Below are 18,191 nucleotides of genomic sequence, written 5' to 3' on the forward strand. Positions count from 1 at the left end.
TGTTTCTGATTCTGTTTTTTAGGAGTCTTTCTGTCTCTTTCTTTGTGAGTTTTGAAAGTAGTTTATTGATCTTGTTTATTTTCTCAATGAACCAGAAAATGGTTACATTGATCTTTCAGATTGTATTTTGGGTTCCCATGTCTTTAATTTCTTCTTAAATTTTAGTGTTTTCTTCTTCCCACATGGTTTGGACTCTGTGTTAGTCATTTACCAGGATTTTAAGCTGTGTGAAAGAGAGAGATTTATGTGGGCTCACTCTTCCTTCCTAAAGAATGTTTCCAGAGCTATAAACTTTCCTCTTAATACTGCTTTTGTCATTTCCCATAAGTTATGTTAACTGGGTTTTTCATTCTCATTTGTTTCCAGGAATCTTTTGATTTCCTCTCAAAGGCTACAAGTTTTTCAGAAGTTTACTTTTTAATATCCAGGTGTTTGATTTGAATTTCTCTTTCTGTGTGTGATTCACCTCTATTTTCAGTGCCTTATGATCTGAAAAGACTTGTGATACAATTTCTGTCCTCTAAATTTTATGGAGGTATGTTCTGTGGCCCACTATGTCATCTATCTTGGAGAATGTTCCAACACACTTGAAAAAAATGTGTATATCCAGGATATACAAGACACTGGCAGAACTTGACAAGAAAAAATTGTCCAACCCCATCAAAAAATAGGGAGAAAAAAATGAACAGAAACTTCCTCAAAAAGTATAAATAAACAAACCACATGAAAAAATGCTCTACAATGCTAATTATCAGAAAGCTGCAAATAAAAACAACAGTCAGATCTCTTCTTTCCCACAGAAACTGGTACACATCAAAAAGAACAAGAACCACCAATGCTGGAGCAGAGGGGGAGAAAGGGGCTGTCATTAATTGCTGTGGGAGTGCCAGCTGGCCTAGTCTTTCTTGAAAACAATATAGGTATTCCTCATAAAATTAGAAATTCAGTTTCCATATGACCAAGAATACCACTTCTGGAAATATGTCCAGGGCATGCTAAAGAGCACAGTAAAAATGACATCTGCATTTGTATGTTTATTACAGCATTGTTCACAATAGTGAGAATCTAGAAACAACCAAGTCCTCAAGAACAGATGACTGGTAAAAGACACTTTGGAATAAATGCTCAATGCAATACTATGAACCTATTAGAAAAGATGAAGTGATGAAATTGGCTTTTAAGTGAATGGCCATAGAGTGTATCATGCTAAGTTAAATGAGGCTGAAAGACTCATGTTAACACATAGAATAACTGCACTCATTTGTGAAACATGAAATGACATAATATGATAATAACACCGAAGGACAATTGAGACCAGGACTAGAAGGATTGTTCCATAGGTGGAAGTTGGCATCATGGTGGAAGCTGGCTCCATGGTGAAAGAAAGCATTTGGGCAAGAGAAGGGACCACTAAGTCAATGATGGTAACAAGGATCACTCAGGATGGAGATCTGTGCTTCAAGTAGACAAAGGACCAACCATAATGGCCTCTCAGCATCTGAATTGTAAACTTAAATGCCTCAAATTAGAGAGCATGCCAAAAAAAAGATGGTGCCTACCACAGAGGCAGAGTGTGTGATGGGTGGGAGTGGAAGTAGGGATACTAGAAACATTGGTGGGAGAAAATGCGCACTGCTGGAGGAATGGGTGTTCAATTATCACATGGCTTAAACGCAATCATAAAAAGCTTTTTTAACTATCTCACATTGACTCAGTAAAAAAAAATTTTACTGAAGTGATACAAGGATAGTATTTGAGGGCCTTAGGGCATTTGTTCGTTTGAAGTTGCTGTAAGTTTGTGTTTCAACACAATCAGAAGTTGTTCAAAACACATTACTGAAACCATGACTAAAGCACCATAAAATCCAGGCATGATGCCTGTTGAGTTGGTGCCATGTTAAGTAGTATGCCACAGATCCTAACTGAATCTCAAGCACCAGAAGATTTGCAGAGTATTTTCAATTGGAATCCAAGAAGTTCTTAAGAACTAGGGGCTGATACATAATCCTTAATACCGCAGAGTTCCTCCACCCCTCTCGGAGAGCCTGACAGCTATCAAGAGTATGGACCCCACACTGTAGAGCCTGGCAAGCTATCGATGCGTATTGGATATGCCAAAAACAGTAACAATAAGTCTCTCAATGAGAGACATTAGTGGTGCCCGCTTGAACAAATTGATGAGCAATGGAATGACAGTGACAGTGACAGTGACTAGAGTTCTAAAAGTACTGCATCCTCAGGTTTTTGCATTGAATTGCTGGTCTTTGTATTTAATCTAGTCTTAGATGACTGAGTGTTACTCAATCACAACACATATAAACAATGCTTAACACAAAAAAGAAAAAATATATGTAGGCATTTTATTGACTCTTCCCTAAGATTTGTGAAATTTTCTCAACATGTATCTATCCAATTGCTCTAAAGAATCGCATCTGTTTGCTCCGAGCATCACCTTGGCTCTAAGTTGTCTTGGGAACGACATGTGGTATCCAGGATAAAACTGATCTGCTGTGTACAACATAATTTTCTGACCCATCATACTATTTCTCAGACATGAAAGTTTTTGTTCTAATATAAAACTATATATATATATATATATACATATAGTTCATTTTAGAGTTTTAGCTAATAGTGCATAGGGCTCTATTTCAGGGTTTACACCTGGTAGTACTCAAGTGACCACAAGTACTGCCGGTGATTAAGCCAAGGTCAACCACAAAAAGTGCACTCTCTTTGTCTGCTCTACTATCTCTAAGGCCCCATCCAATATATATTTATTAACAAGAAAACTGGTCATTCTGTCTTCAAGATAATATTGGCTAGCAGTCATATCTACGCATTTATTATAATGAAATTGAGTTATATTCAGTTTACACGTTGGTATCTGTGTAAAAGATTCCAGAATGATGGCTTTTCAACTGTCAACAGTTAAATTCTTGGTATCTAGGAAACTTATTATTCCTTGTCCCATAGGACATGGTTCCCAGTGATACCTTTGTTAATCTTCGACCAAATTCAGTTCTGTTAGTTTATTTAATGTGAAGTTTGGTCACAAAGAGCCAATTAGTTATCCACAGAGGGACTTGCATACCATAAGAGACTGGTAACGTAACATTTATCTTCAATCTTTAAAATGCCGTCTTTGGGCTAGAGTGATAGTACAGCAGGTCGGGTGAAGACCATGTATGTGCCCCACCTGATTAGAATCTCCAGCCCTGCCCAGGAATGACTGATCTCTGAGCACAAATCAAGGAGTAAACCCTGAGAACTGCCAGCTGTGTCCTCCCACTCCTGCTCTTCCCCATCTCACCACACACATACACAAACACACACACACACACACACTCACAAACATACATTTTATCTTTGCTTAGAGTTATCAGATTGTATCAATTTCTGTATCTTTTAAAAATCCTCTTAAACTTGCCAGACATTTAAAGAAACATTCTATTTCAATATTGAGGTATCAGAAATTATTTCCCGATTTGAAAGTGAAATCGGCTCTTCACGAGTGATTGTTTGTAGTAGTATTAACTGATAATTATCAGAGCACATTAATTTAAAAACAGTGTAGTAACATGGAGGGACACTTATGAATATATTGCAATTATCTGGACACATGCTTTGCAAAAAGACCTTATTAATTCCACCTTAGGGTAAGCATACTTGTATTTCATAATATCAGTTCATCTGTATTTAACATCCTTGTTCCTTGATCTGAGTAAAATAACTCCTGGCCATATTTATAAAAATGAGAATAGAATTAGATATCACCATAAGACAAACTGTTTGCTGTTATTTTGTTGTAGTCTATTCTAATATAAATTGAGAAGTTTCCATAGGTATATTATTTGCATGTATTATTAAAGTATAGACATTTCCTGTTTATTTGTTCTTTGTTAGCAACATTAATATGTACAAATATATTTCTCAAGCATGCTTTCAAGCGAATTGAAGGTAATCAGTGTAACAAAACAGATTAATTACATAACTAAAAATGACCTGTTTCATGATGTAACTTTCAACAATTTATTAACTATATCACTTTATCATCTCATTAGAATCCAAAATAAATATAGCATTATAATTAGGATTTACTATATTAATTAAATGTAAAAATTAACAGAAGCACACTACCAAGAAAATATATGACTAATTTACATTATCAAATCCATTATTCCTGATTGTCAACAGAGATAAGGGATGTTCAGTCTAGGACATGACTTTGTGTTCCAGTGACACTCTGAAGGACCTGAGAGATTAATAATCTCCTCATTTGTTTCAGAACATTCAATTATTGGACACATATTTGGAATTCTTGTGGGTGTAATCAGGAGTAAATATCCAGAAACTACAGTAGGGTTAGATAATGATAGCCTTAGAGTTATATTTTTTTATCTTAGCATGGATAATTGATATACTTGATATCCTGTTGACTATTAGAAATATCTTCCCTTGTCATTTACTACATAATAATGCTTAGAAGAAATCAGAAACCTAATGCCTAATACTAAAAATTGAACTGCCTTTGTCCTTAATCACTTAATTACTATCACGGGACATTTATAGTCACCAAAATTCACCAGTGATGTAAATAATACAAGAAATGAAACATCCCATCACAGGCACTTCTGTTTAATGTGCAAATGTAGTAGCATAAATTTCTGGTAATGAAGGTGAGAAGTATAATATCAGAGAGAATAAATAGAAGTCAAAGTCGAGATTTTTTTTACTACCTTATTTCTAAGATATTTTGCGTGAATTGTTGTAATCAATCCTCTTAAATTTGAAAAATCAGCTGAACTGACAGGTGAAACTGATGAAAGAGTCAATTACAGTAGCTGCAGAAAATAGACTCATTTTGCTTTTTTTTTATAATGCAATCGTGAGATTGGACATCATTTGTAAATAATGTTAAACCAGGGTTCTAATTGCAATCTATTTTATAAGAAATCAATCCAAAATTATTTCTTGGTGTTCTTGAAAGGGATTTTTAAAAGTGAACACTCTTGGTCTATAGAAATATATCAAATTCATCTTTAATATTTCCAGAGATACTGAATGTGTCATTGGAAATAAACAGCACTGTAGCACTGTTGTCCATTGTTCTTTGATTTGCTCGAGCGGGCATCAGTAACATCTCCATTGTGAGACTTGTTGTTACTGTTTGTGGCATATTGAATATGCCACGGGTAGCCTGCCAGGCTCTGCTGTGCAGGCAGGATACTCTCGGGAATAAACTTACTGCTGGAAAAATTGTCAAGCATAAAATTTAACAACATTGTTTGAAATTCTAGAGCTATGGTAAAATCACCAATATAATATTGGAAAAACTATCCCAGTTGACACCTAATATAAAGCTATCCAGTGGACAAAGAATATAAAGGTATTAACAGGAACTGTATATGGTTCTAGCAATCATATTTCAGAAATTGTTTGCAGTGGGAGTTTTCTAATCCTATTCTGTGCTTCTTTGTATCTGTGCATGAGTAAAATCATCTGCTTATCTTTTAAGTTTTTTCATTCAGCTCACTTTGCATGGCCATCCTCCAATTCCATCCAAGCGACAGCAATCTGCAAAGCCAGTTTTGTCACAGCAGGAAAATATTCCATTGTGTATCTTTACCACATTTTGTTTACTGAATGGTACTCATGTAGTTGAGTAGTGTTGTTTTCTGATTTTGGCTACTGGAAATATTGGTTCAATAAATGATATATTTCTTTTCAGATTAATGTCTTTGTGTTCTTGGGATAGATTCCCAGGAGAGGAACAGCTGTCTGTTGGTGATGTTCTGATGGGTCTCCAAACTGTTTTCCAGTTTGTAGCACAGAACAGTCCCACCAACAGTGATTAAGCATTTCTTTTTCAACACATCCCACACACACTTAGTATTTCTGTTCCTTTTCATATATACCATTTTTTTTTCTGGATTTTGGTGATATCTCTTTTAATTTGCATTTCCCTGACAGTGAGTTACATGCGGAACATTTTCTTTGTCCATTGATCATGTTTTGAGAGAATGTGTTTATCCACTTTCCATTGTGAGTTTTTGGTTATTCTTGAGCTTTGAATGTACTTTATGTGTCTTAGAAAAAAGACTTTTGTCTGTTGAGTGGTAGGAAAAGTGTTCCTCTGAGTCAGCAGGATGCCTTCTAAATTAGGTCTCTATTTCTTGTACAGTACAGAAGATATTTTGTTTGCTATACTCCCATTTATTTATACTGTTATTTACTTTGTCAATGGCATTACATCATCAAAGACTCCTCTGAGAGTCAAAATGCTGGCGAGTCAGCTTATGCTTTCCTACATGTATTTTAAATATAGAGGTTTGTTGTATACTTATGTAAATCAAGTGCTTTATTCCATCTTGGTACGACATTTGTAAGACATAAGATGGGTGTCTAAATTCATTGATTTATCTATGGATAACAAAATTTCCCAGCACAATTTGGCAAAGAGGTTCTCTTTGCTGCACTTCATACATAAATTAACTATAAGTCAACTGTTTCTACATTTGAGTGTTTACATCAGGGATTTCTATTCATTTCATTGATTTTGAGAGTCTGTCTTTGTACTAGTATCAGGAGTCTTTGATTACACAGATTTTCAGTTAAAAATGAAGTCTGAACATTTAACAATTCCCACACCCTTTTTTCAGAATTATTTTGACTATTCTATTAGTTTTATAATTTCAGTTGAATTTTAGATATGTTTTTCTATGGCATTAAAATATGCCATAAAAATTTTAATGCAGATCATGTTGGATATGTCAATTACTTGGAGAAGATGGTCATTTGAATGATCTTGATATTCCCACTCTATAGCAGGGGGTGTGCTTCCCTTTTCATTGGTCATCATTTTCCTTCAGAAGTGAATTTTAATTTTCACTGAATAGGTTTTTACTTTCCTAATTAAATGGATTCCTAGATATATGAGGGAGTATTATTTGTTTGTTTTGCATGACAGAGAAGATTTGGATCCAAGTTCTTAGATCCAAAATGGTAAAGAATTTTATCACCATTCAGAAATGACATGAGGGGCTAAAGCCATAGTACAGCAGATGGGTCAATTGCCTTGCATGTGGCCAACCTTCGTTTGATACCCTTGGCATCCCATAAGGTCTCCCAATTATGTTGGCAGTGATTTCTGAGAGCAAAGTCAGAAGTAACCCCTGAACACCCAAAACCAATATAAACAAAGATAGTATATTATTTATCTAGAAAACTGTAAACACTTCATTTAAAAAAACTCATAGAAATTGCTGTGAAGAGAAAGAAATTTTAAAACGTATTTCATTAAAGTAATTGTTATTGACTACCTTCAACAATGTTTTATTTTGCTGCTTTAGAAATATAGAAAACATTTTTGTATATGCAAAACTCTGTTACATTTATACTCATTTGTTTAATTTTGTATTTATTGAATTTTCCATATATCATTATAAATTACATTCAGAAACACACTTCACTTATACACAATCCTATGTGATTTTACATTACATATGAAAAGAACTTTGGAATTATAATTTTGCACTTCTTTTAGTAATTGTTAATTAATGTATAATATTATAGATCCATATTTAGTACGCTGTACCCTGAAACTTCGTATACTGCCTTACATAGAGCATTATTGTGATAGAAAATAATCTTATGTTATTTTATCTTCCTTTCTGTAGTGTTTGAAGTTTCCTTTCCACTCTGCTGAAACTTCTTTTTCTGGTTAGATTCATACTAGCCATTCTCACAGGTATAAGCTTCTATTTTATTACTTTTGGTTTGTTTTTAGCTTTTAAGTAATCATAATGGGCCACAGTTTATGTTTCTGATAGATACCTTTATGTTTCCTTTGTCTATTCACTTATTCCCCCATATATTGGTAATGTATTTCTTGTTTAGTTTTGTAAATTTCTTACGTATCCTTAAAACAAGTCTATTTTCAAAAGCACATTATTGGAATATTTTCTCCCATTCAGTAGATTTTCAAATAGTTTTATCCTAATACAAAAGAATCTTGCTTATACACTTAGTTAGTGTTTGCTTATAACAGCAATACTAATCTAATTATTGTAAAGAATATCATTTGTTTAGTACAATATAAATAAAAATGTTTTCTAAATAATTTAAGTTGACACTGTTATGTAAAATAAAAGATACACTGCATGTCAATATATTAATATTTCATGTTGCTATTTAACTTATTTTTCTTTTAAATAAAGTTATTATTTATCAGAATTATATAGGTGCAAATTTCAATTTCTAATTTCATTAAAAATTTAGAATTAATGAAGACCATTGATATGGTAAGTTATATCGATAATATAGTGAGATAATACCATCTGCTATTACATAGAGTGATAATTATGTCAATGACTTTTTTTTTGCTTTTGGGTCACACCCACGATACACACGGGTGACTCCTGGCTTTGCACTCAGGAATTACTCCTGGCGATGTTTAGGGGACCATATGGGATGTTTGAAATCGAACCTGAGTCGGTCACGTGCAAGGCAGATGCCCTATTTGCTATATTATTGCTCCAGCACCATAATGCCAATGAATTATTAAGAGAAAACTGAATATGTTTTATCCACAGCAAGAGATTGAATCAGTAAAAAGTGAGCATAATATGCATATGCATAATATATCACCTTCAGTTATATAAAACTTACATATATAATTTAAGAGGTGAGTCAATCACACAACAGTTTGTACTGATTTTTCACATTACTCAGTCATCTTATTTTAGCAGCTTTACAGCAAATAAAAATCATTTATTAAATAATATGGAAATTAGAAAAAAGAAAACTGGGTTTTTTTACATTGAAATTAGAATATCTGTTAATCCCTAGGGTAAATTTAAGAGAAGACTGAGTATGCTTTACTTAGACAAAAATAAAATGAATCATTAAACAGTAAGCATAATACATTCAGTTGTCCACATAGTGTTTTATCCTGCACATTATCATAAATTCTATACACCCTATTTTGTATATAAGAAATGAAATATTGGGTTAGTGAAAATGAAACACATATGGTCATTCCAGTTACCTACAGAAAACATCTAAGGAGATGTTTATGTATATAAAGGTATGGTATGTATAGCTTACTTGTAGTGGAAAATACATTTTTATTTTGTGTGATATGCATCAATAAATATCTTGTATTGAACACTGTCAGTTTATGAGTAATCTACAAAACTTTCTTGAGGTAAAACATTATAATTCAGCTGATCACCACGGGAAAGGCCTGTAGAACCACATGTGGCAGAGTGGAGCAACAATAAGTTGGCTATGGGTAAGGCAGAATCTTACCTTCTAGAAAATCTCTCCAAATTCTGAGAGCAATTATTGATAAGATATACGAATATAAACAAATACACAAAATTATTACATCATTGCCATCCAAATACATGTCTTCATTGAATTTAAATAAAAAATTTTTGATAGATAAAGTTTTAAATCCATTGAATATCATGAGACTATCCCAAAATACATAAAGCTCAAAAATTGGAGCTGGAGCTATAGCACAGTGGATAGGGAGTTTGCCTTTATGCAGCCCATGCGAATTCAATACCCAACTTCCCATATGGTCCCCAGAGCACCGCCAGGAATAATTCCTGAGAGCGTGAACCACGAGAAACCCCTGTGCATGGCCAGGTGTGACCAAAAAAAGCCGAAAAAAAAACCTCAAAAATAGTCAAGTCAAAGAATTACACATTAATTGATATTTCTAACAAAAATCCTGGGCTGGAGCAATAGCACAGCAGTAGGGCATTTGCCTGCCTGTGACCAACAGGGTTTGATTCCTCCGCCCCTCTTGGAGAGCCTGGCAAGATACCAAGACTATCTCACCTGTACGGCAGAGCCTGGCAAGCTCCCCATGGCATATTCGATATGCCAAAAACAGTAACAACAAGTCTCACAATGGAGATGTATTCTAGACCCTCAGGGTGTAACTTTTTGGATTCGTCCTACTATTTTGACTTGATATGCTGACAAGTTATGACACCAAATTTATTAACTCACTTCTGAAAATATGATGCAATTAGTAGATTTTCCACTCTTTGTGATCAGCTAAATAAATTTAATGCCACATTATACTATTAAAATGATATTTATTAAAATAATATTTAATTATTTAATAAAACAGATTCCATTGTCTGCAGTAGACTCTTTCTCTTAGTGATAATTGGCCCAGAATGGATGTTTGACAGTATTACTTGTACTCATTCAAGCAGATCTATGAGCAATGGGATGACACTGATCCAATGATACAGTGATTATACTAGTCTTACACCAAATAAGGCTCAGAAGGCTGTGATATTACCAAAGGTCTTGGAATATGCAAGCCATGTATTGCAATTCTTTGAGTCAATTCATTACCCCCATATCTACATTTTAAAACTATTATTGAGTCACACTCCCCATTGCTTAGGCATTACTCTTGATTCTGTGCTCATGTGTGTACTAGGCAACAGTATCTAAGGAATGAGGCTAGATATCTGTACAACTTTACCAGAGTTTTATTTTAGTAAATATATGTATATAAATATACATATATGTGTGTTTTTAATATACTGACACACACACATATACACATATAAAAGTTTTTTAGAAAATATTTATTAGAGGATAGACAAAAAAAAAAGAAAGGAAGGGAATCAACCAGATTATGGTTGATTATGGTTGATTATGGTCAAAATCAGTTCTGTCATTGGCAAGGCAAATGTCCTGCCTTCTGCATAATTGCTCCTGCACCAAGAATTAAAATCTTGACCCTAGTATTTCTTTCTGCTATTATTCTCTTTGCCATTTTTACTTGCTATTGTGCTTTACTGTGACATTTACGTTATTGCATTTTCATATTAAACTAAAGCCCTTGTGACCACTGTGTTTTATTTCCTATATTATTCATATAGCAGGTGAATTTGGGTAACTATAAATATCTTCTAGAAGCTAAGAAATTTGGCCATCGGCTATACTGTTTAGTATGAAGCATTCGATTTCCACATTTTTCTCAAGCACTGTGATGTAGTTAATGTTATCAGAAGACATTTTCACAGTTAACAAAAACTTCACGTGTATATCTTTCCTCCATGTTAACATAGAAAGAAATTCAACACCAGGAATATTAATAGCTAAATTGTTAGGGCCGAGCAGATCTCTGCCCGGGGGAGGCATGCAAAGGAACAAAACCGAGACTCCTCTTTCTGCAACAGCAAGGGGATTTTATTCAGGCCAGCATGCTGGGGCTCTCACTCAGCTCACACTCCTACGCACAGGGGTTAGAGAGAGAGAAAAAGAGCCTCTTATACAGAGTCCAGGCCCTTTTTATACAACTTAGAAAACAAGATTACTTTAACCAATATCCTCATTTTTCCAAGGTTACTTTGTTCAACATCCTCATTCTTCCAAGGTTACTTTGATCAACATCCTTATTTTTCCGGGTCAAGGGAGGGTCAGGGACATTCTGCTTTGCTAAAATAATTTTCGCCAAAAGTCCGTGCCTTTCCTGGAACATTACCAAATGTCTGGGCAGTCTCATATCCTGAAACAGGTCTTTGTTTAGTTTAGGTCAAACCATAAGGTGTTGCAATCAAGCCAATCTGCAAGTTACAGAAAGCAATTGATCATGTTAGCAAATTTTAGAAAGCAATCAAGCAAGTTAGCAAAACATTAACTCCTATCCTTTGTTGCTATACAGCCCAAACCTTTCAAAATCTACTTATGTCTCTGGATATTTACTCTAGATTATACCCATAAGAATTCCTAATGTGTACTTTCTCAGTAACAAGCAGGATGTCATTCCCCTGACCCTGAAAGAGCCTCCAATGCAGCATTGTTGTGAAGGCTGAATAGATAAAGGCTTTAACATCTCAGGGATAGGACGAATGGAGAGGCTACTAAGACCATTTGAGTAATTCGATGATCAATGTGATTTCGTGATTCGTGATTCGTGATTTTCTCAGTGCTAGATTTTTTCAGGTCTTATTTTTTTCACTGTGAAGTGAATAACAGAGGGCAGTAAAGATGTTCTATAAATTTAAATAAGTCTATGGTAAGTGAGCTAAGCATTAGTGATAGGAGCTGTGCATAGCTGAATTTTGCTCTTAGTGATAAATGTTGATAAATGTCCTGGCAGTGGATTTTTGACAACACAATACCATGTTTACACATAACAGTTATCAGATTGCTGGTGATACTATCAAAGGTCTTGAAGCATGAAAGCTATGTACTGTTGAGGCTGGACTGATCTATCAGGGTGAGCCCACGTATACTATACCGTACTACGGACAGGAACACAGGGACCTATGAACATGGGCGAGATTTCTTGTGTGTCCTGACTGGTTTGGATGAAGCTGAACATTTTCCCCCTTCAAGCTGCCTTCAGAAAAATATTTCAGTATACTGAAAAGAGCAGTTTTCCTTCTCTCACAGAAGCCAGGCTGGTCTTTGACATGCTGATGGTGTTTGCCAGGCCTGACCTTTGATATTGTAAATTGTAGGCTCTGGCCCAGCCTAGTCTTTGGGATGTAGATTTCATGTGGCAGCTCAGTTTTGTCTTTGGGATGTAAATCCAAGTGCTTTTAGCCCAAGAAAGGTTTCAGTTTTGGGTTTGAATCTTCTTTCCAGAGGCCAAGATTACTGGCCTGCAGATGCAAGGAACTAATGCATATTCTACTGCCTCAATGTTCTTCCTGTAACTTCTTTTGATGCTTTTGGTGACATCACAGTATTGCACCCATTAGAGGTACCATGATCAATAAAAGGAGATCAAGGGGCTCTCTACCTTTGTCTAAGAGTCAGAGAGAACCTAGACCCTCCAATAACACATTTCTTCCTTATCTCAGCCCCTCCAACTGCATGAATATTCACGCAACAATGTACTGCACTCTTTGAGAAAAAATTCATGATATCCATATCAACTGTTTAAAAATTATTGTTGAGTCACACTCATCACTGGTAGAGCATACACCTTATTTGGTATTCATATGGGTATTGGGGAACTAATAAGTAGTGGCCATATACAAGGTAAGAGCCTAATACCTGTACAATTTCATCAGGGCTAAATATAGTAAATGAATATATATATATATACACACACATATATATATCACTTTATTACTGTCATCCCATTGCTCATCGATTTCCTAAAGTGGGCATCAGTAATGTCTCCATTGTGAGACTTATTGTTACTGTTTTTGGCATATCGAATAAGACACGGGTAGCTTTCCAGGCTCTGCTGTGCGGGCGAGATACTCTTGGTAGCTTGTTCTCTTTAACAGGGGCAGAGGAATCGAACCAAGGTCGGCCGAGTTCAAGGCAAATGCCCTACCCTCTATGCTATTGCTCCAGCCATAAATATATACAAATAAACAATATTTTCAGAAAGGACTTTATTAGTGTTAGGGTGCGGATCGAGATCTCTCTATAACGACAAAGAGACTCCAGAGACTGCAAACAGCAAGCAGGGTTTATTGTAAGACTGGCTAGCCAGGGTCCAGCCGCCTACACAGACACGCAGGTCCAGCAGGTTGGGCAAAAGACCCCAAGCTTCTCCAAAGGAGATCTTATATAGGCCTTCCCCGGCCGTTACAGCAGAGCCCGCGCATTTCATAGCCAATAGATTTGTAATATTGCAAACTTTCTTAACCAATCCATTTAAAAGGACATCACTCCTTAGCCTATGGTTTTAGAGATCAGTATTCGCGCCAATATTCAGGAATGTCCCGGTTCTAGGGGCAGTCCTGGGTCTTGTGATACGGGTCATGTGATATGGGTCTGGTTATCTGGTCTGACCACCACCGTTCTTGCGAACCGGGGTGCCTGTATCTGAATTCCTTGCTCAGGGGCAGAAAATCAAGTTATTCTAGAATGCGGGCTCCTGTAAAAAGAGTCTTAAGAAAGCTAAATAGATTCCTATGGTCTGTCCTGGGCTAGATCCCCACAATTAGGAACAAGGAATGTAGGCAATTTACCAAATATGGGATGAGTCTTCAAAAGAAGGACTCCCCTCACAGATTCATAATGACGTAAAAACTCCTAGACATTATACATTAGACATCAGCTATTACATATGTTTTAGACATGACACAGTAGATATAAATTACATAAAATTATAATATAATAAATGGATTTGTTTCATTGTAAATAAAATATCTTTGCCATTGACTGTATTTATTTTCAGAAATTTTTCTTTTGTGTTGTTTTTTTATCATGCCTGGTATGATCCTTTGGGCAAGAATCAAGAAAATTACAAAAGTAATAATTCCCCATAGAAAATAGATAATTTGAAATCTGTTATCTCATTTGGAGAAATGATGACTCTTTGGTGTGAAGGGCTCTTTTTCTTGCCTTTCTATTTCCGATTTAAATTTGGTAATAAGAATTATTATTTGACACCAATAAGAGTGTAAACATTAGAAAATTAATATATTGGAGTTGAAGACATATATTTTGTTGTTTTAACTGCATAAAGGAACATGGCATGAATTTTAAATAGCATGCAAAGATAAAATTAGGCGTTGGAAAATTTCAAAACCAAGAAATTGAGATCAACAAACAGGAATATTAGATAAAGTCATTAGCGTATCATCAGTTTTACCATTAATAATTTATATATTATCATTCAGTTGGGGCTGTTGTGATGGTACAGTGGGTAGGGCATTTGCCTTGTATATGGCCGACCTGGGTTTGATTCCTCCACCCCACTGAGATAGCTTGGCAAGCTACCAGAGTACCCCCCTGTATGAAAGAACCTGGTAAGAAACCCATGGCATATTAGATATGCCAAAAACAGTAACAAGTCTAACAATGGAGATGTTACTGGTGCCTGCTCAAGTGAATAGATAAACAATGGGACAACAGTGCGACAGTGCTATTATTCAATTTATTATTAAATAAATGAGTTTAACCCAAGTGTAGTCTTACTTCTCATTGAACTAATACCCATAATCTTGTCTGATACCTTCTGGAACAAAATAATGGATTCATCATTAAAACTAAGCTTAAGTGCCTTAGAATTCCACTACCTTGCACTATGTAAATTAAGGCAACTATTGAGAGAATAAAAATCAAGAACATCTACTTTTCTTTTTAGTTTGTATTTGATCTGTACTGAGTGGTGTCCAAGGCTTACTCGTGATTCTGCACTTGGGATCATGTCTGGTGGTTCTCTGGGAAGCATACATGGTGCTGGGGATTGAACTGGAGTTGTCTGTGTTCAAGGCATGAACATTACTTCCTGTTCTATCTACATAGCCTCTTTACATTGAACTTTGTGATTAATCATTATAAAATGTTTTATAATGTGTATCTTCAAGAATATAAAACTTGTTAAAATACTAGATTCTTGGCCAAATATTATGTTTATTATACGTTTCTTTTCACAATCAGAAGTTGCATGAACAATGAGTTCTGGACACTAGAGAGACATATTTGTTCTGTAAATATCACTTAAAAATATATGTTTAGAACTTTTTTGACATATTATAGAACTTCAGAAATATTTTATAACTTGAAGTAACAAAGAAAAATGCCAATAGCTGCTGAGTGCAGGAGAGAATCTGTAATTAGGGCTTTATTGTCATTCTTTAGTCAGAAAACAATACTGTTCTAGCAATCAAAATTTTCAAAATTAACACTGTGAGCAACACAGTTGCACAATCAGCTGTTGTATAGCTTGAACCCTGAACTAGAAGGAAATTGTAGGAGAAAAATAGTACTTTGATGGCTAGAAATAAATTTTGAAATTAAGGATGCTGGAAAAATATAATAAAATTAAGAGGCAAACTCTATGACATAAATCAGACTTTAAGAGATCACAGAAAAAGTGATCAAGGTATGGATCAGTGGACCAAGATGCCTACATCTCCTGAGCATTATCGTTAGGGTACCTTATGACACTCTGAGCACTGCTTTGGTAGCACAAATAAATAAAATTAAGGGATTGGAATGATAGCACAGCGGGTAGGACATTTGCCTTGCATGTGGCTGACCCGGATTCGATGCCCAGCATCCCAAATGGTCCCCTGAGCACCACCATTATTGATTCCTGAGTGCAAAGTAACCCCTGTGCATGGCCAGGTGTGACCCCCCCTAAAAAAATTAAATAGCAAAACCAACAAGAGTATCAATGAGAATATGAGAGAAAGTCTTTGACCATATTATACCCCAAAAATTGCAGAGATAAACAATAAATAACTAATTCTTTTTTCTTAGAGAACTTATTGATAAAAAAATTCATCTGAAAAAGTAGCCAGTTCACAGCCATGCAAAAATTTTTGATCTAGATTATAGAAATCAGAGCTTATTTGTAAATCATTTTTGACATTTAAAATGTTTTCACTTTCATATAATTATAAATCATTGTTAGTTACTTTTTATTTACTATTTATGCATGTACATAAGTATGGCAAGAGATATGGTCGAGCCACGAAATCATTTTCATAGACATACTGCCTGTCAATATATGGGGAGATCATTATTGATTCAAAAAATAATTTGTATTAAGATATTTTTGCATTTTAGTCAGAGAAGCTAGTATATATATGGAGAAGAGTGACTTGATAGCCCCTGGTACAAACCGTAGAGAGATTACAAAGGGACTAAATATAGAAGGCTTGAGTTTGCTGCATGTTTAACTACCATGCTCTTAATTGCCTGAGAGCAGTATGATTTTTGTGTGTATTTGTCTTACATTTAAGGAGGTACATCAGGGGGTGTCCAGGGCAAAGTTCATGATTTTGTTTTCAGGAATCACTCTCAGCTGTGCTTCTGGGACAACCCTGATCAGCTACATGTAAGGAAAGTTCCTTAACCCCTGTGAAATCTTTGTGGCCCCAAGGACAGTAGTGGTTTTACAAAGTCCTTAAAGGCATTTTTCACTTGTTTGTTTCTCAGAGTATAAATAAATGGGTTTAACATGGGAGAGATGGAAGTAAGGAATACTGACGCAACTTTATTAGTCGCCATTTCATCTTTTGCAGAAGGCTTGATGTAGATGAAGATACAGCTGCCATAAGTGATGGAAACCACAATCAAGTGGGAAGAACAGGTAGAAAATGCCTTTTTCTTTTGCTGAGCAGAGGGGAACCTAAGTATCGTGCGAATGATACTTCCATAGGACCAAACTACAAACAAGAGAGTCACTAGTAGCATAAATGAGGAGCAGAAAAGAACCATCTTCTCTATTACTTCTGTATCAGAACAGGAGATTTTTAAGAGAGGATTAGCATCACAGACAACATAGTCGATTTCAGAGTCACAGAATTCCAGTGTCAGTCCATAGCCCAGTGGTGGTATTAAGAGCAACAGAGTAATTATCCAACAGCCAGAAATTAGTTTTTTGCAGACCAGGGGATTCATGATAGTCATGTAATGAAGGGGTTTGCAGATGGCTACATAACGATCATAGGACATAGTTGCCAGAAGAAAAAATTCTACTATAGCAAATAGGTCTGTAAAAAATAACTGAGATATACAAGCATTGTAGGTAATGGTTCTATCTCCTGTTGCTATATTGTACAAGAATCTCGGGACACAGGCAGATGTAAATGAGATTTCCAGGAAGGAAAAGTTTTGCAAGAAATAGTACATGGCAGTTTTAAGGTGAGAGTCCACAAGGGTGAGGATAATGATGGTCAGGTTTCCAACAGCACTCAACATGTAGGTGATAAGTAGAAATATGAAAAGTAGAATCTGCAGTTGTGGGTCATCTGTCAATCCCACGAGGATAAATGTGGTTACTGGAGTGTGATTTCTCATTCCAGTTTTATATCTTGATCTATGTGTAAAATGTGAAGTGATAAGAGTAGGATAAAGAAAAGAATGTTACTTTCAGTTGGATTATTGTTCACTGTCACTGTATCACTGTCATCCTCTTGCTCATGGATTTGCTCGAGAGGACACCAGTAATGTCTCCATTTTGAGACTTGCTACTGTTTTTGGCATATTGAATATGTCACAGGGAGCTTGCCAGGCTCTGCGGAACTGGTGAGATAGTCTCGGTAGCTTGCCTTGCTGTCCAAGAGGGGTAGAGGAATTGAACCCAGATCGGCTGCGTTCATGTACAGGCCCTACCTGCTGTGCTATTGCTCCAGCCAAGGATTTTTGTTGCAAATGTCAATTAATGTTTAATTCTTGACTTGACTGTTTTTGAGTTTTATGTTCTTTGTGATAGTCCCATGACATTC

At 35.5% G+C, this 18,191-nt stretch overlaps 1 protein-coding gene across 1 annotated transcript; it reads right to left on the bottom strand.

The window, feature by feature from the left end:
* Nucleotides 1-16,593: 16,593 nt before the first annotated feature.
* Nucleotides 16,594-17,763, bottom strand: LOC129401747 (olfactory receptor 6C2-like). The gene is made up of 2 exons (XM_055124569.1): nt 16,848-17,763; nt 16,594-16,670 (listed from the first exon to the last, which is right to left on the bottom strand). The coding sequence occupies exons 1-2, from the start codon at nt 17,761-17,763 to the stop codon at nt 16,594-16,596; spliced, it is 993 nt and encodes a 330-aa protein (XP_054980544.1).
* Nucleotides 17,764-18,191: the final 428 nt, after the last annotated feature.

The sequence above is a fragment of the Sorex araneus genome, chromosome 2 (genome assembly GCF_027595985.1).
Source record: "Sorex araneus isolate mSorAra2 chromosome 2, mSorAra2.pri, whole genome shotgun sequence".
Lineage (NCBI taxonomy): Eukaryota > Metazoa > Chordata > Mammalia > Eulipotyphla > Soricidae > Sorex > Sorex araneus.

What these genes read in the sequence shown, in the direction of transcription:
- LOC129401747 (XM_055124569.1), bottom strand. Translation starts at nt 17,763, where the DNA reads ATGAGAAATCACACTCCAGTAACCACATTTATCCTCGTGGGATTGACA. An exon ending in GGACTTTGTAAAACCACTAC is followed by an intron (nt 16,671 to 16,847) that starts TGTCCTTGGGGC and finishes CACAAAAATCAT; the next exon opens with ACTGCTCTCAGGCAATTAAG.